Here is a 26,234-nt window from a genome sequence, read left to right as displayed (position 1 = left end):
CAGTCACATTCTTGCCTTTCGCATGTCAGGCAATGGAGAGAGTTTAACCAACATTTCCTTTGATATTCAATAAAATTATTGCATCACATCATCCACCATCAGCATCCTGGGGATTACAGCAGAAATTTAGCTGGACTAGCTTACAAGACCATGTCGGAAATTAGGAATTTTACACTGATTTCCTAACTCCTTAAGGCTTGCCCAACATCTTACGCACAGTTCAATTTGCTTGGGTGAGTGCAGGTCCTACAATCTCCATGAAGTTCATCACCATCCAAGACAATGCAGCCCACTTATTGGCAACCTATGTAACACTTAAAATATCCACTTCTATCATGATTAGTGTACTACAACTGCCGCGTGTACCACCTAAAAAATGTATTACAGCAACTTTCAATGGCTTCTTTTTTAATTAACTTATCTTCCTCATCAACCTGTTCAGAGATGCTATTATACACCTCTGGAGCAGGTGCAACTTGAACCCAGACCACCCGGTCCAGTGGTAGGGGTGCTACCTCTCTGTCTCAAGATGGCCCCTTCAATGAGCCCTCAACAGTATCACAAAATCAGGACATCTGTTACCTATAAGAACAAAGGCAGAAAATATACTAGAACTCCACTACATGTACGTTTCCCTGCATCCTGGCCAGATATCATATCATTCTTTATTAGCTAATGTGTCAAATCCTGGAACTCCTTATCTAACAAACTTATAGACAGCCCTGGTTCAAGGAGACTGACAGCCATGTTCTCAAGGGGTGACCACAAATGCCAGTCTTGACAGCAATACCCATATGTAATTAGCAAACAAAAAACACAAATAGAAGACATGCTACAACAACAAAGATATGTAAAAAATAGTGAGTTGACATTCAGAGTCTGTCTGCTTTAACTACAGATCAGATTTATTTGATTCAGCAGGACATTTGTTATGGCTGCTTTTCCATCTTTAGCTGAAATGTTGATCTTTAACCCTTAATCTTCTGTGTTTAATAAGCAGTCAGTCAAGTCATGTACTCTAATACTTACTGTACACATCTTGACATTTACTCTGTACTTTCAAATAGCACTGGGGGTGTCCCTACTGTAATAAATGGAGATGATCATTCGATGCTAGCCTAGCCAGTCATATCCATATTACATGAATGAACAAAAAAAATTATTCAGTAGATTTTACTTCTTTAATATAGTGAATTAAATACATTGACTGAATTCCAACTTCTGCTTTCAATGTCAATAATATATGTGTATGTGTGCATATATATATATATTTAATTTCAATATTCCAGCATTAGAGAGCCATCCTTAATTTGATCCTTTGATTTGGTACAACCTTATATTCACTATAAATCTGCATTCCAGTCATAATTTATGTGAACAGCAATTATCTTTTTCACGTTATGTGAAACTGTATTTGCTTGAAATGCATCATACTGATTTGTAGCTTCAGTGCAATAATTAAATGTCTAATGTATTTTTAATTTAGAAATAATCCAGAAATAGAGTCATGTACTGAGTTGTTTTTTTTAAGTAGCACCTTATATCAATAGTAAAGAATGAGAACAAGCATTGACATAAGAAAGAAAAAAGGGACAAGTCTTAAAAGAATGACGAATCATGTGAGGCATTAATTAGTTGTGCAATTTATCAAAATATTTTAAAAAGGTCAAATCTGACAGATACTGACACACCTAACTTTGAATGTCATGACATCATAAAGGCTGTAATGTGAAGATGTTAAACGTTCAAAACAATTTAATGTTGTTTTTCAAAGCTGAGTCCAGTATTGAAGTACATATTTTGACAAAAATGTTACAAGTCCAATTAAGAAGTTGCATTCAGTTGCTTTGCTTGCTGCCTTGAACATAGCACATCAACAGGGAAATGAGGATTTTCAACACTGGTTGCTTTTGTATTAATAATTCACTCACATCAACTTCTTTCTGGGGTTGTTCACTTTGATGAACCTCTGCTCTGAGCTCTGACAGGATCGCTGTTGCTGTTTTACCTTTGCCAATGTCATCAGTTTCTGCTTCACTTTGTCTGTTTGTGAATCTACCAGAACTTAGTTTCACAACCACATCTATTTCCTCAGCAAATATTTCAATCTTGGACTTACTCCATATAAGACTATAAGACAAAGGTGCAGAAATTAGGCCATTCAGCCCATCAAGTCTGCTCTACCATTCAATCACAGCTAAGCTTCTCAAACTCATTCTCCCACTTTCTCCTCATAACCCTTGATCTCCTTGACAATCAAGAATCTATCTATCTCCATTTTACATACACTCATTAACCTGGATTCCTCAGCTCTCTACAATAGTGAATTCCATAGATTCGCCACTGTCTGGATGAAGAAGTTTCTCCTTATCTCCGTTTTAAAAGGTCTTCCCTTTACTCTAAGGCTATGGGTCCTAGTCTCTCTTACCAATGGAATCATCTTCCCAACATCCACTCTGTTCAGGCCATTCGGTATTCTGTAAGTTTCAATTATATTCCCCTCCCCCCATCCTTCTAAACTCCATCGAGTACAGACCCAGAATTCTCAAATGTTCCTCATATGTTAATTCTGGGACCATTCTCATGAATCTTCTCTGCACATGCTCCAGGGCCAGTATATCCTTCCTGAGATTTGAGGCCCAAAACTGCACACAATAATCAGAATCTTATAGAGCCTCAGAAGTACATATATTCAAGTCCTCACAAAATAAATGCTAACATTGCATTTGCCTTCCTAACTACTGACTCAACCTGCAACTTTATCTTGACAGAATCCTGGACTAGAACTCCCAAGTTTCTTTGCACTTGCTGAATTTGCTCCCCATTTAGAAAGTAGTCCATATATCTTCTTCTTACCAAAGTACATGACTTTCCTATGTTGTATTCCATCTGCCACTAATTTGCCCACTCTCCTAACCTGTCCAAATCTTTCTACAGCCTTCCCACCTCCTCAATGCTACCATTAATGTTTAAAATGAAAAGTTGTGGTCCCAACACTGACCCATGAATGCAACTGAACTACCAAGAATCGCAATTCAGATTATGCAGCATGGTGGCATAGTGGTTAGCACTGCTGCCTCACAGCATCAGAGTCCCGGGCTCAATTCCCGCTTCAAGCAACTGTGTGGAAGTTGCACATTCTTCCCGTGTCTGGGTGGTCTGGTTTCCTCCCACAATGTGCAGGTTAGGTGAATTGACCATGCTAAATTGCCTGTAGTGTTAGGTGAAGGGGTAAATGTAGGGGATTGGGTCTGTGTGGGTTGTGCTTCAGTGGGTCAGTGTTGGGCTGAAGGGCCTGTTTCCACACTGTAAGTAATCTAATCTAATTCCCACAATTGCTTTTGCTGCCTCCTGAGGGCCATGCTCAATCCCATGCACCATCCCATGCATGCCCACAATTCTCTATCAATACCAACTCACTCTACTTAGAGATATTCTGGTTCACAGATCAATGTTTATACTTTTCATCTGGTGTTTTAACTAAAAGTATTATGTTCCTTCATTCTGGTATAAAGATCAATGTTTTAACATCTCATGCTAATGTCCCTAAGATTGCTTTGATCCTATCCTTTTTCCAATCGCATCTGTTTTGAAATTTCACCACTCAGTCTGAAGTTGCCTTCTGTTGTCATCAAACAATCAGTCCAGAGCTTAATCCAATTATGATTCTAACACACTGCTATTTGAATGTGGCGCAACACATGAAGTCTTCGTCCACCATCTTTGCCTCTGTGCTTATTTAGATGGCCAGGAATCTTCTCCACATCCAAAGTACCTTTTTTCCTATCTTCAGAAACTTCATTCTAATTGGATCCCTCATTCAGGCCTCACAAGTCTAATTAGATTGAGAACTGATGGTTTGAGCACAGCTCAACTTTTATGCTCCCCTCCCTCTCTCTAAGCTACAACTCACAGCACTCTACTCTCTCAGGTTCGTTCCTAGTATCACCATCCCACTTGCTGACAAATGTGATAAAAGTACTTGGTCTACTGGCTTCTATTTAACAGAGTCTGAATGTCAACTGAATGTCTCCTACCTTCTTCTGAACTCAAATCTTCATTTCCAATTGATTTTAACACATGTTGAAACCTCTCCACTGGCTCCAAGCTTATAGATTCCCACGGAAGAGTCTGCTTCTAAACATTTCACTAATAGGATTGCTGTAATGGTCATTGTATCGGCCTATTCATTCCCTCATGGAATTGACTTCTTACTTTCTTGATTTTATTTGATCTCCTCTTGTCCAATATCTGCAATTCCTCCTCATGCCCTGGGGCTCTTTCACAATTTCTACTCTCACAGTACAGTCGGTTCTGAGATAACACGTGTTTCTTTAACATGATTGAATAATTTTGAACGTTATTTGTTGAACACGAACTTTCCTTATCTGTAATGACTATAGCATGATTCTGGCCCCATTAGTTTAAATGGCATGGCTATTGCGTGATTTTGTTATAAAGCAAGATCGCACGAGAACAGAACTATCGTGTTATATCAGAACCGACTGTACTTACCATCTTCTCTTTACCATAGATGCCCAACTCATTAAACATTCATCTCCCATAAGGGCATTTTGAGAATTCTCCACTTCTTCCCGGGGCTTCGTTCTGTACCACCTATCATCAGTCTCCTGCTGGCTGAGATTTTTGTTCACATTTTACAGATTTTCATTTGGATGTTTTCATTTCCTCCAAATGAAAGTCGCTGCAAAATGCAATTTTTAAAAATCTAATTCTTTTGTCTTACTCATCGTCAAATGAGTCATCTCTGATTCTTCCCTTCCCTTCCTTGACTTGTCTATCTCCATCTGCAAGGATAGGCTATTGGCAAATATTGAGCATAAGATGACTTATTCTGATAGTTACATTTCCAGCAATTCCTCACACTTGACTTCAATAAGGATTGTATACAAGTTTGTAAGTTTCTCGGTCATGTGTTTTGAAAATACCAGCTTCTATACTACTGCTGATAGGTCCTTATCCAAAGGTTCTGCTCACTCAGGTTAATACGGTCCTCAACATGTCAGATCCAAGAATGAGTTCTCCTTATCCTCATCTTGCAACCCAGTAGCCCTCACTTTCAATGGATCACCTTTCTATCTCCAATGTAATGTTGCTACCAAGTATCATCCTGCATTCCCTCTCAGCATTCAATAAGGACCATTTCCTCCACTCCTATGTTCCATTCTCCAATTATATACAACATATCTTCCCTTTTCAATAGTACTTTGCTTGCAAGTTGAAACACCTGCCCTTTTACCTTTGCCCTATCCATCATCCAAACACCTTGAACACACCTTCCTGGTGAAGCAGCAAATTACTTGTATTTCTTTCAATGTAATATCCAATACTCATTGCACACAATGCAGGCTTTATTGCAATGAGGATATCAAATACAATTGAATACTTTGAGAAACCCAGTTTGAATCCGCAAGCATGGCTATGAGTTTATTGTTATCTGTTATTTTAATTCTCTGCTTCACTCCCACTGTGATCTCATTGTACTTAGCTGCATACACTGCTCAATGAAGAGCAACATAAGCAGGAATGAGATTTTTCAATCTTTCAATGAGACACTTCACAGCTTTTGGGCTCAACACCATTTAGCAATTTCTAATAATAACCACTGGCCCTGTGTTATTTTCATGGCAACTACTGGTGATGGTTCTGGCATTCCTATTTGCAATTCTGTTCATCCCAGCTTTTCTTTCTTTATTTGACCCAATACCATCAACTTCGGCCTTGAGATAATTGCATTTCAATTTCGCCTGCCTCCATCCTTGACAGACCTTCCCTGGTATTTTTTCCACTCTTTCCCCTTTCCCTGCCTTCGCACTTACTAAACACCAGTTATTATTCCAGTTCTAATAAAAGGCCACTGACCATAAAAATCAACTCTTTCTCTCTCCACAAGTTCAGTGAGACTTGCGGAATATTTTCTGCATTTTCCGTTTGTATTTCAACATATTTCTCCAGCCTCTTTGTAAAAAGACCACATTTTATATTGCTCCAGGCTCCAAGGCAGTCAGTAAATTGGCAGTAGGGAGCTGAACAAAATTTGGAATATTCATACAGATTTAAAACGGGGAAACACCACTACTGAAGTCAAATACTGCAAATAATGGAAATCTAGAAGAAAAAGAGAATGCTGGAAAACTTCAGAAGTTGAAGTAGCATCTTCAGAAAGAGAAATGGAATTATAAAATTCCAGGTATGGTCAGCTGAAAGGCTACTGATCTGAAACTTTTAGTTTTGCTCTCCACAGATGCTGCTCAAGTATTCGCAACACATGCTGTTTGTAACTCAAACTTTGTCAGCAACTAATGCATAAATAATCCAAGGATATGGTGGCATTTAACTGGGTACATTTGAAAACAAACCTGCAATAAGATCTGTCAAGCATACCTCTACTGTACATATAAGTAAGAAATGTTCAAAGACTCTGTATTGGCAGAATTTTTTATATACTATATATATATTGGCCAGTGCCAACTTCAGATGTACAAAAACAGCAATCAGAAGAAAAAAAATCAAATGTAGGTCTCTAATATGACAAGACTTGCTCTATTCTCCGAATTTTTAAATATAAATCAATTTCACCAATACGAATCTTTGTCCCAGTGATAACTACCAAGTAGGAATATTATCCCATTAAAATTGTAGCAGTCTCGGTGATAAAGACCCCTGCAAATTCTCTGCTACCACCCCTCTCATGACTTGCTGACCAGAATTGGAATTTACAATGTATGAATACAACCTGCTTACCATGCTGTTTAATATCATAATCCACTTGTTATTGTAAGCTCACCAAATATTGTGCATTCATTCCCATAGAATGTAATCCATTCATCTTGCCATTATATATTGCATATTACACATCTTTCCTGATTAATGCATCCCAGCAAGTCAGAATTATCTTACCATGCAAACACAACTTAAAACATTTTTACAATCTCTTTAGGTGCAAGGGTGCTTGCCACCAGTTCCCATCAATACATTGTTCCTTTAGCAGTCTGAATCTTTGGCCAGTTCTTTCATGGTTTAAGCCCTTGCACGCAATTATTTTTCCCAATGCTTTTGGTATGCTTCCTTTTCCCAATTTTAGTGCAGTACAAAGCAACAATCCTTTAGTTTTAATTCACAGTGCTGCTCTCCAGCGTCCTGTTCAGTGTCACCTGCAAATTTGGGGGTGATAATATTTTTCAAAAGTGACATGAGATATTGTTGATTTATGTACTCATGATGAGCAATAGCCAATGTTACAGAAGGAAATATATTCCTTCTTCGTAATCATTCACTGTCAGTATTATTAAGTCCCCGGGTTAAATACAGAAACAGGAAGTTGTGACACAAGCCTCCCTCTACATCCTTCCAACAACTTGCCCGAATTGTGATCTCTGAAGGGCATGCCCAGACGCACTACAGCAATGTTTTCCTTTTCACACCAACTTGGAATTCTACTTAAGCAGCTGTGAGTGCCATGGTATGGGCAAGGTTTTGTACTGTGGGTCCTGCTTACTTGAAAACCCAATTAAGCTATATAAAACTTATTCTACATAGGCTTCCTATAGCCATTTCAGACATAGAGAACGACAGACATACTGAAAGAGAGAGAGAGAGACAGAGGAGATACTTTGTACATTTGGCACTTCTGTTGTTCTGCTTGTGTATTTGTGTCAGTAATACCACATTCTTTTGTACAGAAGGACAGGTTGGGGATGTTGAGGGGAGTGTTTCATCCTGTTCAGCTGGGCTGCATCCACATCCCCATAGGAAAGGGATACTTAATTGAGCCGCCCAATTGCCAGTACCAAAGGGTCATTGTCATGAACAACTTGAAATTGCTGGGTAGCCAAATAATTTTAAATTCTGACTGAACTCAGCACTTTCTAGACCATTTCCCTTGCAGTTTCAGATTTTTGGAATTCTCACAGTTTTGTGTGTAAATCTTATTCTCTGTTTTTTTTTTTAAAAAATCTACTCTCTTAGACCAGTGACAAATTCTGCGACAATCACGATGTCTCAGTAAAATGTATCACGTCAAGAATAAGCCACTGGTAAGTATCAGAGTGGAAAGATAATTCCAGTGAAATTGAAGGATGAAACTTTCACTGACTCAGAGGTCCAGCATTTTGTCCTGGTGAACTGCAGTTTCCTAATGAAACAAAAGTTAAAAAATAAGTACAAATGACAGCAGGATGCGTCCAGCGACATGCTTCTTCAGTCAGCCCAGAACTCTCCTCATGTTGTTCTTTCACTCTGATGCATTATAAAGAACTTGTGCACAAAATATATTAGACTGCAGCTTCATTTAAAAACTGAAGAAAATATAATTGGTCCACCATGACAACATAAAAGAACACAAGAGGAATGTTAATGCTTGCTACCGCTGAGACCAGACAGCAGGATTCAAATATGCCCTTGGTCTGGCTTTGTCATCCCTTGTACATAAGAAGTAAAGTTGAAGTTAAAGACAATGTTCCTGCCAAATGGCACTGTGCAATTTCAAAGCCTCGTCTGGGCTTCTGGGATGTAGATTTCGATGCTATCTGCACTTTCTGTGGCAGAGTTTTGCCGATATGAAGCTGCTCGCTTGGCAGCCATTAGTCGTTTTCTTGCTTCTTGCCTGTGTCTGTCAGCAAGTTCCAATGACTTCTCCCGCGCCGCAGGTAACCTTCCCTTCGACGGTTTCTTTGGTATAGGAGGGGGGATCTTCATTTCATCCTATGAACAAAAACATCTTTTTTTAATGAATCACTGAAGTACAGCTATTTGCTTACTTCTTCATTTTCTCTCCTCAAAATGACCGCATCTTCATTTTTAACAAACAATTCCTCCTCCTATAAGCACTAACCCACACTGTTGCATTCCAGCATCTCCCCAATTGTATTTAGATATGCCAATGACCATCACAACTAAAATCACCCCAGTCCCTTAGTGACATCCATTAATATGCACTTTCAAACAAAGTCATTTATAAAGGCAAAAGTGTGATGACCTGGAACACCTTTAGCTTTGTCAAATTTTACCGAGACTGATTGAAGGAGTCCTTCCGTTTCCACCTGGTTCAGCAAGATCCACAGAATCTGTAAGCTGAATTTGCAGTCTTAATAAACGCTGTCTATGATATAAGGAAGCTTACATTATACTGTGTTATAAAGTGGTAATTTGTAAATATTTTATTTATTTCAGAGTTTGCATTTTGGACTAATGACACGTGGGTTTGGATTTTGTGTGTATGGGTGGGGGGTGGTTTAATAATTAACTTGCCAGTTTTTTTTATAGCCACAGCTTTTAGAAAGCAATATGATAAATAGTGCTAATGGAACTTATTTGCACTGGGAGAGTTTCATGAGTGGACAAAATAAATAATTGAAAACATTAACTTTATTTCAATTTGTAGGAACAGGCTTCAGGGAAACACTGTAGCTGGGGAGAGCATTTCAGTTTGCAGATGTCCTGGTTGAAGTTAAATATATAAAACAGTTTATCTGTTTCATTGTTAAACCAGATATGCAAATTTGCACGTTTGTGTTTTAGTGAAAAGTCACCTCAATAAATGTTGAGTAATACCTAAAACATTAGGTTGCAATCTGGAAACTGACCTGTCCAGTAATAATTTCAGTTGGAATCACAACTTGTTTGAAACCTCCAACCTATGTTTCCTATACTTAAGAGTTAATGAGCCTCGGACTGATAATAATCCCTTTACAGTGGAACAGATATTGTACAGGATATCCATTATCTTCTGTTTTCTCCACAAGGCAGTAAATATTACACCATGATGCAGATTCATTTTAGCTAAAACTAATGGTGTGGCATATTTAGAATAAGCCAATACAAACAAACTATCAAGAAACTACTGTTGATACTGGTGATTAAGTGATTTTTGAAGCCTTGAAAGATCCATCCAAAATATGAGGTCAGCATATAGGTCAATTATAAAAACGAACTGCCAACATAAGTTTGAATGATCACTCTCTTTGTTGTTCACCATGCAGGGTCTGTTTTGTGTAGGCATGTCTTAAATTCCAATGCAGCTTCACAACCCCACATGCATCACCTGTTTGATCCCAGACACCGGGGAGTAATTGTTCATTTGTAGGATGGAACGTTGAGGCTGCCTCCGAATGAGACTATAGCTCATCACGGCAGGAAAGAGGAATTGATTTAAACACTGAATGAATTGAAAAGTATGAGAAAATGTTATTCCATTCACCATGATTGATAGCAGCAGTGCATACATATATCAAAAATGGAATCCATCCATTAAAAAAGTTAAGATTAGGCTTACACTGCTTCATAAACAACTAGCCTTTCCCATATTTTCGCATGAGGAAGCTAATTTTTATATTACCATGAATTCACTGTTTAGAGACATGAGTAAGACATGTCATAGATTAAGTGCATCATTCTTGGAAGGAAAAAGCAATCTTGCATTTTTGGTTTCTAAAGCTTTCAGTCATAAGGACTTAGGAGAAGTCACAGGAGAAAGTGAGCGCTGCAGATGCTGGAATCAGAGTCGAAGAGTGTGTTGGTGGAAACGCACAGCAGGTCAGGCAGCATCCAAGGAGCAGGAGAATCGATGTTTTGGACATAAGCCCTTCATCAGGAATGAGGCCTGTGGAATGGGGAGGCAGGGGGGTGGGGGGGGGGGGGTAGCTGAGAGATAAATGGGAGGGGGGTGGAGCTGGGGAGAAGGTAACTGGGCATGTGTTAGATAAATGAAGGTGGGGGTGGAAGTGATAGGTTGGAGAAGACAGTGAAGCGGATAGAAGGAAGATGGATAGGTCAAGAGGGCGGTGTCAAGTTGGAGGCTTGGGACTGGGATAAGGTTGGAAGAGGGGAAATGAGGAAACTGGTGAAGTCCACATTGATCCCATGTGGCTGCAGGGTCCCAAGGTGGAAGATGAGGCGTTCTTCCTCCAGGTGTTGGGTGGGAAGGGTTTGGAGTTGGAGGAGGTTCAGGATCTGCATGTCCTTGGGTGGAGTTGCAACAATCCGTTGCGAATCATTTCAGTAAACATCTACTTGCGGATTGTTTCAGAGAACATCTCGCTGCACCCCATTGTGGTCTCCTCTACATCGAGGAGACAGGACACCAACTTGCAAATTGTTTCAGAGAACATCTCTGGGACACCCACACCCAACAACCCCACCACCCCACTGAACACTTTAATTCCGCCTCCCACTCCACCAAGGACATGCAGGTCCTGGGGATCCTCCATTGCCAAACCCTAGCCATCCGACTCCTGGAGGAAGAACAGCTCATATTCCGCTTTGGGACCCCGCAAACACACGGGATCAATGTGGATTTTGCCAATTTCCTCATTTCCTCTCCTCCAACCTTATCCCAGTCCCAAGCCTCCAACTCGACACCGCCTTCTTGACCTGTCCATCTTCCTTCCCATCTATCCGCTTCACCCTCCTCTCTTACCTATCACTTCCACACCCACCTTCATCTACCTATCACATTCCCAGCTACCTTTCCCCCAGCCCCATCCCCCCTCCCATTTATCTTTCAGACCCCAGCCCACAAGCCTCATTTCTGATGAAGGGCTTATGCCCTAAACATCGATTCTCCTGCTCCTCGGATGCTGCCCGACCTGCTGTGCTTTTCCAGCACCATACTCTCGACAATGACAACTAGGAGTCAACATTTTCATTGTGGACTTCTATGACGGTATAATGTAGGTGAGGTGGACCTTGTGATTGTGATTCCCACGTTCTGATGCTCCTAACTCAAATTAATCATAAGTGTATTAAGAGAACATGAAATGTAATGAAGATTGATTGGAAACTTTGGTGTTAAAGTATTAGGAACTATGTCTTGCTGTTTCTTTCTTATTTGTATATTGTGAGTGTTAAGAAGTTTCATTTTAGATTTTTCCATAAATGATGTTCATGAGTTTACCCTTGAAGCTCATCAATTAAGTATGGGACTGTGAGAAAGAAACCTCATGAGACATTTGTAGAATCTGCAACAGAAAAATGAAATGTTTTGGGATCTATGGTTTCAATCACTGCAGTTCGAGAAAAGGGGAATCACCTTTAAGGAAGTATTCTGAAATAGTATTTCAGTAACCATCAATCCTTGAGACTTATCTTGATAAGCATTAAGAACCAAAGATCTGAGAAACAGCAGTTCTAATGTGATATTTCACTCAGACAGTTATATGGAAATTATCATATGGGGATCAAAGAGGAAAGTGGAGGAAAATAAAATTTTGGGATGGAAACAATATTACATTCAGGAACAATTAGACATACACCAAAATAATAAAGGAGAAAGGCTAGAACATAAAAGTGATATAGAGAACATAACAAGCTTCCATTGTAACAAGACTAATGGGGAAATTAATGGGATCCTATCTCAATATTAGTAACACCTAACAAATCCTCAAGAAATGATGCATCAGGAAAGGCAATGTGTATTGAAACTGCAGAGCTACATGTGAATTGTGTTTCCTCAGAACTTATGAGAAAGAGGAGATGGCTCAGGATAGTCAAGAAAATTCTTTCTTGCTTACTTCTAAAAAGAACTAGGCCACCGGAGGTTCTGAATAGTTTGTTTCAAAGATAAGAGTATTTTCTTATTTTTCTAATTAAGGAGGTAGACCAATAAATTTATAGAGAGATATTGGAGCAAGTCAGTTGTTGATGACACAATTTATCTTTCAAATGAGGTAATGAAGGGTAAAATATTAATTGGTGGAATATAAGAGGGTACATTTGGAGTAGTAAATTTAATTGCACAGAAATAATTATTGTCTGGGGGAATAACCTGGAAGCTCAAAAATAATAAACTCAATGAAGGTGTTGAAATAAATATTGAAACTGTTGTGATACAGAAAGAACATTCTGGATTGTTTCTAGAATGTGTTGTGACTGGATCTGAGGCCCATAGAATTAGTCACCAAAAGGAAAAGTCTACACAAGAGCAATGACATGAAAGTTCTGATGCTAGTTCCAAAAACTTAAAAAAAAGGAGGAAGAAAAAGAGAATAAGGCTGATGTGTTTAGTCCATTTTCATTAACAGAAATTAAAAGACATATCCAGAGTTGAGAGATTTATGTTAAACAGTCCTACTTAGAAATTGTGTAAGGACCAATATATTGGGACCTGGATATTATTACTTAAAAGATAACATGATAATGAGGAAATGGAGATCACTTCATTGAGGGATGGGCATTTGTTCATCAGGTGATAGTTCCACCTGAGTATCATAATGGGATTTAGAGAGTAAAACATGTTGTGCTTTTATTTTCTTTTGTGTAAGAAATGTTGCTTTTATTTTGTTGAAAGTACATTGACAGCTCCTTGTGAATATGACTATCACAGTAATAAATATAAAAAATAAAGCTCATTGTTTGTCAAACCAGGCCTCACTTTGTATATGACTTGTTCAGTATTCATAATCAGCTGGGAATAAATAACTAAGACAAAATGGTTGTAGTTCTCAACATTTTGGGACATTGCGTTCTTCTTATAACAGAGCCCACTCTGACTTTTCCACCATTTACCCCGACACCTCTTAACCACCTGATCTCTTTTTTAACATATTTATTGTGTACAGGTTATCCAAGTCCTGGGTATAGATTTCTCTCTAGCTCTCTCTCTCTATCTCTCCACATCCCATGGGTTCAAAATTCTTTTAAACAATTAACAATCTTGTTAAATCTAAGAAACTTCGATGTCCTGATTAAGTATATATCAACAAATGACCTGCAATTTGGAGTTAAAATAAGCTCCAGTTTCTGTTTTGAAATTAAGCAGTGAAGAATATTTGAATCAAATTATTTCAAAACCCAATAAAATACAGATATCTTCCACTGTGGCAGCTCATTGCTGCCTAGGGAAAACAGCTTTATAGTACTTAGAAGAACCTGTCCTGTAATAATGTTAGCATGTCATACCAGTTAAAATTTTCTATGGGTTATGTGACATTAGTCTGATATTTAATCAGACTATTAAGTGTGTCACAATCTCTTGTGGTGTGTGATATGTGGTATGGGTCATATTGGGGACATGAGTATGGCTTAAGCACTGTTTCATTGCTTGCATTTGACTTTCACATGAACTGTCCTACAGCCCAATGACAGCACTGAATGCTTCACAGGTCTTTACCAGGGCACTGTACAATCTGAATCACTCAGAATCTCCTCAGAAAAGACTAATTCCATACTGCACAGCAATAACCTCTTGCATAGTCAGGGCACACAGTCTGAATTCATCAGAGAAGTGACATGAACTCCCTTATCAAGTGTCCTGATGAGCCACTAAAATTTGATTCTCCTTTAATTACCCCTCTGTTGTATCAGGAGCTCGCACTGTGCTCCTGATCCTTGGTTCAATGAATCAGATATAAATTGGACAGCACAGAAATACTGATTCACACCAGGTGAGTTGATTTGATGTGATTTATTATTATCACGTGTGCCTCGGTAGAGTGACAAAGTTTTGTTTTGTGTGCAATACAGGCAGATCACACCATACAAAGCGCATAGGAGTAAAAGAATAGAGCGAGGAATACAATGTTACAGCTACAGAGAATTTGAGTTAGTTGGTTGCTCAGAACACCATAAAAAGCTAAGCCAATTTAACTATCTGACAAAGGGTTCTGGCCTTAATTTGCTTGAAACCACTTTCTGAAAATGATTTCAATATAAATTCATCATTCTCCCTATCCTAACGGCAATTTTAGTACCTGTCATTTCTACCACTGAATCTATGTAATTACAACCCTGAACTGTCAGTAACATTCTAAATTATTCAATTATCTGCTTTTGGTATAAAGTTAAATGAAGCAAACTCACTCACCGCATTATTATCCTAATCCACAACTGTAGTGATGAAAATGCCTGAAGCTCTTTGCAGTGACATGTGGTTACCTAGCTTTGTGCCCACAATCTCTGGGTCTCTCATTTTTTTTTCTTGGTGTAAGCTTACAGCTGATAACAGTATTCCGTACACAATAATAAGCTAAATTAACTATAGCCTCCAGCATGACTTCATGCCAAATAACTATCTCTCTGCCATGCTATTCATTTTCTTCCTCCTTGGGTTGGCAACTTGACTTCATGGGTTTGTGCTGCATCTCCCTGTGCCTGTGTTATCAACTTCTATTCTTACTCCCTGTTGTACTAAGGAATGAACTCTATTCTCAATTTTATCTCTCCGCCCCCGAGACTCCCAGCCTAATTCCTGACAAAGGGCTCCTGCCCGAAACGTCGATTCTCCTGCTGCTCGGATGCTGCAGGACCTGCTGTGCTTTTCCAGCACCACACACTCTTGATTCTGATCTCCAGCATTTGCCGCCCTCACTTTCTCCCCCTATTCTCAATTACTTCAGTGAAATCAAACAAGCAGTTATGGAAGCATTAAGTGTCATAGGCTTGCAGTTCAATTTTGACCGTGGAGGTATATGATCAATTGCAAATGCAGGTGTGATAAGTGTGAGCAATGCACCCATAATTTGACAATCTTTACTTCCCATGAACCAGGTAGTACATGAATGCTAGAAGCATGGGTACCAGCAGTGAAAGTAAAGAAAATAAAAGCAACTTTAAGGTTTCTACAGAAAAGACAGATTGGGCAGAGGCAGCAGGTCAGAAAGAAAACTTTCACAATAGATGGCATCTGGGGGAGGAAGCTGAGCTCAGATTTAAGCAATGCATTTAAGATCGTGAACCGCTGGGTTAAACTCTTGAGGCAATGAGAAAGAGAGATGGAGGTGAGGCTGTGATAAGTTAAAGAGAACTGGCTTTAGTGTGGCCAAAATTAAATTGAAGGGTTTTTAAAAAATCATCAAGATCTTATTGTCAGATAGTTGGAGATGGTAAGAACAGACATAGGATCAATGAACAGGTGGAAATGTAGAGGCAGATGTCATCAGCAAATGTTTCAAAGGCATCTGGATGGGTATATGAGTAGGAGGGATATGGGCCAAGTGTTGGGAAATGGGACTAAATTAACATAGTCAACATGGACGAATTGGACCAAAGGGTCTGTTTCTGTGCTGTACAAATCTACGACACTATGGAATCATTATCACAATACCAGTTCCCATGGTAGTATGTAAACGTATGAACAGGAAAATAGTTCAAACAGCTACTCTTATGATGCAGTGTCATAATACAACAGAAACAAACCACAACTGAGGTGATTGCTCCAGGCAAGTAGCTGACAGTAGTGTCAAATATAGTGGAGTGATCCCCCCAGGAGGATAAGGAAGTATAACAAGGTCACTGGGAAATTTGACAATGTACAATAATGTTGTGGGTGGGGCAGAAGCTGACCAGAGATTCTGAAGATGCAAAATATTCGAAAACTTCAGCAAGTAAAGAAACATTTGATATTGGATAGCATAGGGGAGCATTGGCAACGCATTCTCATGAACCCTGAGCTGGAGGAGAGGAATGGGTTGATAATCTCAGTCAATGTGGGACTGTGAAAAGGAATTTGGATGAAAAGTGTCTTCTTGAGGAGAAAGGAATGGTCTTCAACTAATTGATAACCAGCAACTGATGAAAGGTCTTTTCATTCATCATCACCATTCTGTGTAAGCCCAAATGGAACAATATAGTTCAATGAGTTAACTTCAAATTTCTTGTCCTTTCTTCCAAATCCTAATATAATTTTTCTTTATCCTACATAGGTGATCCCCTTTTTGCCTGACACTCCTGCATTTACCTTCATCACCACCACCATTGGCTTCTTTTTATCTCTCACTCCCTCTGTTGTACCAATAGCTAGTGCTCATTCATTGCAAAAACATTTGCCCTCTCTGGAGCTTCACTTCTTATTAAATTGAATTTTCCCTGCCCTCTGTTGGGTGGTTCAGTGGTTAGCACTACTACATCAGAGTGCCAAGGACCCCGGTTTGATTCCAGCCTCAGGTGATTGTCAGTCTGTGTGGAGTTTACACATTCTCCCCTTGTCTATGTGGGTGTCCTCCGGGTGCTTTGGTTTCCTCCCACAATCCAAACATGTGCAGGTTGGGTGATTTGGTCATGATAAATTGCCCATAGTGTTCAGGGATTTGCAGAGGTAAATGTAGAATAATAAGGTAGGGTGGGTTACTCTTCGGAGGATCGGTGTGAACTTGTTGTGCTGGGTGGCCTGTGTTCACACTGTAGGGATTCTATGATTCTTCTCTTTCAAAAGCTTCCTCAAAGTCTGATCCTTCAATGGGATTATTGATCCCCTGATGCTAATGGTCTCCATTGTCCCTTTTCTTGTTCGGTTGTAGCAGGATTACAATTGTTTTTGATCTTCTTCATGTGATGCACCATTAAATACTGTTGTTCAATGTTTGTGGCATTTTACATTTTTAACCATTTTAAAACAAACTTCTCCTTTTATAAGACTGGAGATATTACTCTTTATGGTAATTTTACACTAAATGTAATACTCATTCAGGGAAACATGTCATTCAACAAGTCTTCTCATTTCCTCTCAATGCATTGTTCCGTTACTCCCTTAGGACAAGGTGCAAGTTTTAACCAAAAGCTGTCTTCCAACCAGGATTGCAATTTAAAAAAAATCATGATGAAACTTAACAATGTGGTTACAGAATTTTCTCATCAAACGTATTTTCATGACCACTTAAAAATTCAGTAAGCAAATAAAGAACAAAACTGAGAACAGCACAATAGTGAGTTGTGGTGGACATGTGCGGGCCTACCTTTCTGTCTGAAGCCTCTAGCAATTTCCAATTATTTGCTTTTATCTGCAAAAGTTCATCAAACTTCAAAGTCACATCCTCAACCGACAGCTGCAAGAGATCCCAGAATCCTGCAAGATCCTGGGACGTAGGCAAAGGAAAAGCATTTGGATCCTGAGAGCACAAAATAGGCAACAAGAAAGAAATTACAATTAAAACTACTAAATAAAAGCACCAATGAAAGAAGATGTTTCTGTGTTGAAAACTACCTTCCTGATCCCGATAGGCCCTGACAATTGTGGGTTTTGGTGGGGAGGGCGATGGAGTTGTTTTTAATTTTGATTTATTCATTCGCGGGATGTAGGTATCACTGACTCAATTGGAATTTATTGCCTATCCCTAACTGCCCTTAAGGTGGTGGTGAGCTGCCCTCTTGAACCACTGCAGCCCATGTGGCGTAGGGACATTCACAGGACTGTTAGACAGTTGCAGAATTATGACCAACGACACTGAACGAATGGCAATATATTTCCAAGGCCAGGCTAGGACTTGAAGAGAAACATGCAGGTGTTTTAGGAACATGTGGTGTTCAGGAAAAAAAACAATGTTTATTAATTTGTGCTTTCTCCTTCCTTTCCTGAAGAAAAAAAATTGTGCACTTATTGGGACATGGGTAAACATCTAACACCATGTTCAGGTAACCATTCTTGCTCTTACAGACAAGACCATGAATGTAAGCAGGACTTTTGCCACTTTGGAACACCATGGAGATAATTTTCACTTCAGAAGAGGAGGTCATTAGAAAGGTTGCCAGATCATTGCCCACCATTTCTCCTGCTGACAGTAACAATTACCTTCCCACTGCTCCTACTCAACATCCACATTATGGTACTTTCCAACAGGGATCATTATCTCTTGATGTATTTTTGTTCCCCTTGCCTGAAGCTAATGAAACTAATCTTGAGAATGCTACTGCTTGCTTTGCTGAGGACAGTTAGTTATAGGATTGAGCCCAATAATGTCTGGATTAAAGCAATCAATTCATAATCAGATTTCCTTAAAATTTCTTATTGTGAAATTAAAAACAAATTTTATTCAAGTGTCTGTGGAGAATATGGATTGATATTTTCAAGCTGTCGGAGTGGATAATGAAGGTGGTTGGGATGGGGGAGGAGAGAACAAATGAATTCTGAGAAGGTTTGGGTAAAAGTAGAGGTGACCTGTTCATTGGCCTCTTTTCATATTTAGCTGTTCAATACAATGCAGTGGTGCAGAAAACAGTGCTGCCAGTTGAATATTTTCAAAGTATTAAAAATTCAGCAGCAATATGTCTATTCTGAAACTATGGTGTATGGGAAACAAATTTCTAAATTCAAAACTATCACTAAGCACTATTACGCTCCTTGCACATTCTTTGGCCAATGATTTTAAACTTGGCAGGCAATGGTGCTGGGGGAAGATTAAAGTAGTGACCAGGCAGGCGCCACTGTATTCCTGCAACTTTCCCAACCCCCACAGTTCAATTACTGACTGTTCTGAAGGTTGTGGTGGCCTGTTGCTAAAAAGGGCGTTGTGTAATGGATCTGAAAGGGTTAATGCTGAAGAATGTCTTGGGCACCACTCCACTTCATAACATCTTTTGGACATAATAGGGAGAACTCAGGATCTTGAAGGAGTAGGACCCAGTGTCTAGGTCTTCCTCAAACAATATCTAACACTTTAATGTCACTTTATACCTAACTGTGATCAAGCAAACACTATGTCTTGTTTAAGATGAGAACCCTTCTCATTAGACTACCTAGTGGTTTGTCTTGACCATCCTAGATGCTGTAGTTTCCTATAAAGCAGAAGGATGGTGGTAGTAAATCTACCTGATACCTCATAGTGCTGAGGTTTTATCTTCCCACATGGTGCAGCTTCCATTCAGCTGCCTCCTATAGGTTTAAGAAGGCTGCTTGTTCAGTCATTCAGTAGTTAAGAAGGGCTTAACACTCAAGGGCTTTAGAAAAGAAGGCGACTTTGTGCCAAGATTCAACCTGACAGAATCGAGATTCAGTGGTAAGAAGTACTTCAGACCTGGTAGGAGACCTGTAGCACCAATTGTGAACATGCAACTCCATGGGCTGGAGGGCTACTCACTCCCAGGCATATTGTGTTGGGTGGTGATGGTCCATAGGAATGGTCTCGAGATAAGGTTCAGTCAGAGTGAATGGCAATTAGAGGCTCTGAGAGTAAAGCTGAAGTCTCTGGTCAGCAAGAGAAGACATTCATAAATGGCACAGTTTACAGACTGGGAGCAACTGCATACAGCTCAGATTAAGTGCCACTCTATAATGAGTGGGCACCAGAATGCACAGATAAATTACGGAAAATCGAGGTAACAAAAGCAATTGAGAACAAGATCACAGACACAGGAAAGTTACAAAGCCAGCATTAAAGCAATAGCAAAGCAACTTAGAAGCCAAAGCAAATAAACTGCATTGGAAGAGGCAAGTTAAGAGGCTGCAGAAAGGCAGGATATTCATTAATTAAATCATGTTAATGGCAGAAAGTACATATTTAAAACACTCAGTAGGGTGTATCCAAAAAAAGAAGCAATGGGGATTATTATTTAGAGCTGCAGGCAGCAGGAATAATCTAAGAAGAAAAAAACAATTAATGAAACAGGATTCATTCAGTAAAACACTGAAGAGAATGGCAATCATTGTTGAAGCTGCAGGCAGAATGATTTATTTAGTAAAACCATTAAGGAAACGGGAATTATTTTAAGGCTGTAATTAGTTGATCCATCTAGAGAAGCTGTGGAAAATGTGCAAATATTCCATTTTATTTACAAAAAGTTGGAATCCCCCATTTTGAATGCAAAGATAATCTTCAATTTATCAGTTTGCAGCAGTCGCAATGTTATACTGCAAAATTAAAATCTTCTAAAACAAGGGAAATAAATAATCGCATTAGGAAGACATTGTATCAGAAATAATATTGCCAGGGAAGAATTCATTGCAAAGACTGGTAAAATAAAACAGAAATAGACATCTTGGAGAAAGCAGATCTTAAGATGCAAAGTAGATTGCAAAGCAGAAACAATCAGAAACAGAAATATTATGTACAATTAGGAGTTTAATATTTCAGCTCAAAAAAGTGTAAAGGAAGCAATATGTAATTTTGAAAAAGTTCTGAAACCTTTTGATAATTATTTTAGCATTAGAACAAATAAAATACTTCAACAAGCAAGGTTTAATAGAAGTGTTTAGCATTCTGAAATAATTTTATCAGTGATTTGTAAAGACTAGTGGAAAAATAGGGCTATGAAGATTTCATGTCAGAATTCAGAGATTGAATTGTTGTTGGAATTTCTGATGAGTTTTTGTCAGGTTTTTGACAGTCCAAAGAAGATTAAATTTTGAGGAAGGTATTCAAAGATGAGTAAAGTAGAGGTCCACTGCAGCATAGATTAGCGCTAAGAGGAGAAGTTTAAATTTATTATAAAATGACCAGCAGAATTAAATCAGTTCCTAAGTTAGAAAACCTTGGAAAATTTGGATTTGGCAACTTGATTTTATTGCATTCACTATTTTGCCAGCTATCTCCTCTAAGCTGTATGTAATCAGGTTCAGGGAATTATCCAATTTCAGTCCCTTAAGTTTCTCCAATTCTTTTGCTCTGCTGATATGAATAGTAACTTTTACTCATTTTTTTTAATTTCCCAGATTTTTCAAAATTGCCTGAGTTTGGGAGTGGTTCCATCAAATTGGAAGTTGGCAAATGTAACACCAGTTCTCATAAAAGGGGGAATAGAGAATACAGGGGATCACAGGCCAGTTAGTCTAACATCAGTCATTGGGAAACTGCTGGAATCTATTCTGCTTGAGCTCTCTATGTGAAGGTAGATTTAAGATGGTAATCTCCACCATCTCTGTGGCAAGGAGGCATGTCCTGAATTTACCCCAGCGAGAAAGGGATTCAAGTCTTATGCTGTTTATTCTAATGTGGTCTATATTGGCTTTCAAGCTGACTGAGCACACCAGTCTCCCAAAGTGTCTGGGTGCTGTGGCAACCTACACTTTTACATACATGTCATAACAATGGAGAGTGATGGTGGAGGATTCAAGTTATTTTCATCACATAGCTGACCAGAACATTTCCTGTACAGGCTAAGGATAAGGGGTTAATCATATAGGATTGACATGTTAAGAAAATACTTCACTCAAAGGTCTGTGAAAGGTTGTGGATGATTACTGAACACCTTTAAAATGCAAGCCAGATAGATCTTGGTCCCTCAGGGAATCAGGGATATGAAAATCAGATGGGGTTGTGAAATTGAAGCCCAAGGTCAGCCATGGTCAGACTGAATGGTGAGGCAGGCTTCATGGGCTGTATAGTCTACTCCTATTTGCTGTGATCTATTTCTCATGCAGTGCATTATTAATCTCAGAAGGGTCTGGAAAAACAGTAGCATTGACAGAGAATTTGGCACAAAGTGAAGTAGCTTGATATCTCATTAATGAGGGGTGTGTTTGAAGGAGAAGCAGAACTGGGGAAAGATGACAGCTGCGTAGTGTATGTATCAGGAAGGTGTCTCAGTGAGACTTGGGTTCAAATCTAGTGGATAAATTTCCACTAAGGAATGCACTGAGGTTGCATTAAAAACAGTCAAATAGAAATCATGCCGCAAGCAGTAAATTCCATTGTCTAAGAGCATCAATATATATCAACATTTACAGATTAAGAACATTGGACTTGACATAAAAACATAAAATGGTGAAACAGTTCCAGAACAATTTACTCAACATCTGAAAACAGAAGTTAGGCTAATATTACAGGACTGGTGCCTGATCCACAGAGAAATATTAAACTACCTTTCTCTTTCAAATGCAGACTGACCAGAATTCTTGTAAATTTGGACAATACTTTCTCCCACATCGCCAAAAAAATTAGTAATCCTTGTACTGTACAATTATCCTCATTTCCTGATATTACTTCACTAACAGAATGGTGAGCTAGTCCAGCTTTCCTTATTATTGACCACATTGAAGTGTACTGGGAAAAGCTAACCAAACTGAATGTTGGCAGATTCAATTTATTTTTGGGTGCATTCAGTACTACTGATAATTGTGATGTCCATGTGAGAAGAAACAACTAAGTGTCATGTTTGTCACAATTAAGCAACAAATGCAGAAATCTAAAGCAGGATTCTCATTATTAAATTGAGTTTTAAAAAATGTTGAAAAAAGGATTATAATTTGATTTTAGAATCCCTATTTCTTTGTGTGGAATATTCTGTCAGATAGAGTCATAGAGATGTACAGCATGGAAACAGACCCTCTGGTCCAACCCATCCATGCCAACCAGTTACCCCAACCCAATCTAGACCCACCTGCCAGCGCCCGACCGATATCCCTCCAAACCCTTCCTATTCATATACCCATTCAAATGCATCTTAAATGTTGCAATTGTATCAGCCTCCACCCACTTCCTCTGGCAGCTCATTCCATACATGTACCACCCTCTGCGTGAAAACGTTGCCCCTTACGTCTCTTTTATATCTTTCCCCTCTCACCATAAATCTATGCCCTCTAGTTCTGGACTCTCCGACCCCAGGGAAAAGACTTTGCCTACTTACCCTATCCATGCCCCTCATAATTTTGTAAACCTCTATGAAGTCACCCTCAGCCTCCGACATTCCAGGGAAAACAACCCCAGTCTGTTCAGCCTCTCCCTGTAGCTCAAATCCGCCAACCCTGGCAACATCCTTGTAACTCTTTTCTGAACCCTTTCAAGTTACACAACATCTTTCCGATAGGAAGGAGACCAGAACTGCATGAAATATTCCACCAGTGGCCTAACCAATGTCCTTTACAGCTGCAACATGACCTCCCAGCTCCTGTACTCAATACTGTGACCAACAAAGAAAAGCATACCAAACACCTTCTTCACTATCCTATTTACCTACGACTCCATTTTCAAGGAGCTATGAACCTGCACTCCAAGGTCTCTTTGTTCAGCAACACTCCCTAGGACCTTACCATTAAGTGTATACGTCCTGCTAAGATTTGCTTTTCCAAAATGCAGCACCTCGCATTAATCTAAACTAAATTCCATCTGCCACTGCTCAGCCCATTGGCCCATCTGGTCCAGATCCTGTTGTAATCTGAGGTAACCTTCTTCGCTGTCCACTACACCTCCAAATTTAGTATTATTTGCAAACTTGCTAACTATACCTCTTATGCTCGCAGCCAAATCATTTATGTAAATGACAAAAAGTAGAGGACCCAGCACCGATCCTTGCGGCACTCCACTGGTCACAGGCTTCCAGTCTGAAAAACAACCCTCCACCACCACCCTCTGTCTTCTACCTTTGAGCCAGTTCTGTATTCAAATGGCTAGTTCTCCCTGTATTCCGTAAGATCTAACCTTGCTAATCAATCTCCCATGGGGAACCTTGCCGAACACCTTACTGAAGTCCATATAGATCACATCTACTGCGCTGCCCTCATCAATCGTCTTTGTTACTTTCTCAAAAAACTCAATCAAGTTTGTGAGACATGATTTCCCATACACAAAGCCATGTTGAGTATCCCTAATCAGTCCTTACCTTTCCAAATACATGTACAATGATGAATTCTGGTAATTTTATCAGGGAACGTGGCTTGGAAGAGTTTTTGAAATGTTATGTGCGTGAGGCAACTCACAACATGCACAAACACCCATATGCAAATACATACTTGAATCTTGCATAGCCTCAATAAATTGTTCTTCTACCCTCATCCTGTCGAACTCAATAACTGCTTGAAATAAAATTCTCTGTGTTGAACTGAGGTAGGCTATTTAGTATGTGAAGCCTCTCACACCATTCAATTGCTGATCATCACCTGGGACAGAACTCTCAGAAAACTTTGAAAACTGAAGTCTGCTTTTTGAAAACCGAAATAGAAGCGCAATGCTGTGGTTCATCATAGTTGCTTCGTACTCAGTTTTAAAAAGGGTCGTGCTGGATAGACTCTTTAAAGATGAGGGAAGCAGTATGAGATAGGTGAAAAGTTGATGCAACGAAACAGAGATACAAATCCCCTTACTTCCCAAAATGAACACACACAACTACTATGATTTACCATATTCTGCTGACATAGTCGGTAAAACTGCTGGAACTTCTGTGACATGAGAAGCTGGGCACTGCCTACCGCGCTGCGAATCTTCTCAAGTACTGAAACACAGGACAGAATGCGTTAAATTCTGAATACAATCATTGCATCAGGGCACAGAGTTGTTTATCATAAGTAAACAACAATATTCAGATCACTTCCCTGAGCATGTATCAATCTCCTCATGAAGGGAGTCAAGCAATCTGTTCCCAGGACTCTGCCAATGCCACTCTTCAGCTGCTCTGAAAGGCGAATTGCCCAGTTACAATGATATAGACAGAAGGGCATTGAGTCATATGCTCACTCTGACAGCTGGTGAGCCAGACAAAATGCCAGGAGATTGAAAGAGGGAGCAAAAATAAGTCAATAGACATAATGACTTAAAGGGGACAAAGTGCGTCAGTGTTATGGGCACAATAGTCAAATCTGTGATTTAAAAGATAACCATCCTTTTTCATGAGCTGTGTTCATTCAATTTACTTTCTGCAATGTCTTGTTACAGTGTGGGCGGCATGTTTTGAAAGGTAGTGGAAGCAGAGTCAAACAGTAATGTTCTAAAGGAAATGGTTTCTGAGCTTGGAAAGGAAAAGATTGCAGGGTTATAGGGAAAATGTGGAAAAGTGGGGTTAATTGGATATATGTGTCACAGAGCCAGCATTGGTGTCAGAGGCTGAATGTCCACCTGTAGTTTAATTTGAGGACATAGACTGAAGCGGAGTGTTAGCCTGAAAATCAGATCACATTCATTTAAATTTTTGGATTATGCTAAAAAAAATGTTTTTTTTCCAGTTGCTGATCAGTTCACAATTTTACTGTATAAACACTCAAATGGAAAATAAAATTGTGGAAATTCCCTGTTACTTCAGCAAGTTCAACTACTTATACATTAAGTAAGATCCTATTTTGGATCTTCGAGTTGTGCATAGTTAGCAAATGTTACACAGGATTACAGCTGGACTTACTTCCCCTTTCTAGGGAGAGTCCAAAATCATCACCTTTGACTGTAAACGAATGTCAGGTAAGGTTGTGTGGGGCTGGTACACACAGTCAAACATTTGTTTGTAAAATCACGCACATGAACTGTAACCATTGGGCGGTGAATGGGAATTATGAAACCATATTCTGGCAATCTGCAACTTCAGAAAGGGGAGGGGGGAAAATGACACCAACGCTGGCTCTCTGACACATATATCCAATTAACCCCACTTTTCAACTCATTTATACTTTATTTGCAAACTTTGTTTAGTTCATTTTTATTCATTCACAGGATGTGGGCTTTGCTGGCTGGGCCAGCATTAATTTCTTACCCTTAGAAGTCCTGAGGATAGCTGAGAGTTAACCACATTTTGTGGGTCTGAAGTCATGTGTAGGCCAGACCAGGGAAGAGCAACAGATTCCTTCCTTCAAGGATATTTGTAAATCAGGT

At 39.3% G+C, this 26,234-nt stretch overlaps 1 protein-coding gene across 3 annotated transcripts in view; it reads right to left on the bottom strand.

The window, feature by feature from the left end:
• Nucleotides 1-8,345: 8,345 nt before the first annotated feature.
• Nucleotides 8,346-26,234, bottom strand: part of LOC132830138 (disks large-associated protein 2-like) — a 297,766-nt gene continuing 279,877 nt past the window's right edge. For all 3 annotated transcript variants that reach the window (XM_060847644.1, XM_060847645.1, XM_060847646.1), the window contains 3 exons: nucleotides 24,779-24,870; nucleotides 17,688-17,840; nucleotides 8,346-8,724 (listed from right to left, as the gene is read on the bottom strand). In XM_060847644.1, the coding sequence (XP_060703627.1) occupies nucleotides 8,506-8,724; nucleotides 17,688-17,840; nucleotides 24,779-24,870 (464 nt within the window). In that variant the 3' untranslated portion in view covers nucleotides 8,346-8,505. The remainder of the gene's footprint in view (nucleotides 8,725-17,687; nucleotides 17,841-24,778; nucleotides 24,871-26,234) is intronic.

This window comes from Hemiscyllium ocellatum, chromosome 30 (assembly GCF_020745735.1).
Source record: "Hemiscyllium ocellatum isolate sHemOce1 chromosome 30, sHemOce1.pat.X.cur, whole genome shotgun sequence".
NCBI lineage: Eukaryota > Metazoa > Chordata > Chondrichthyes > Orectolobiformes > Hemiscylliidae > Hemiscyllium > Hemiscyllium ocellatum.
Note: the sequence above shows the minus strand (reverse complement) of the source record. Positions and strands in the feature narration are given on the sequence as shown.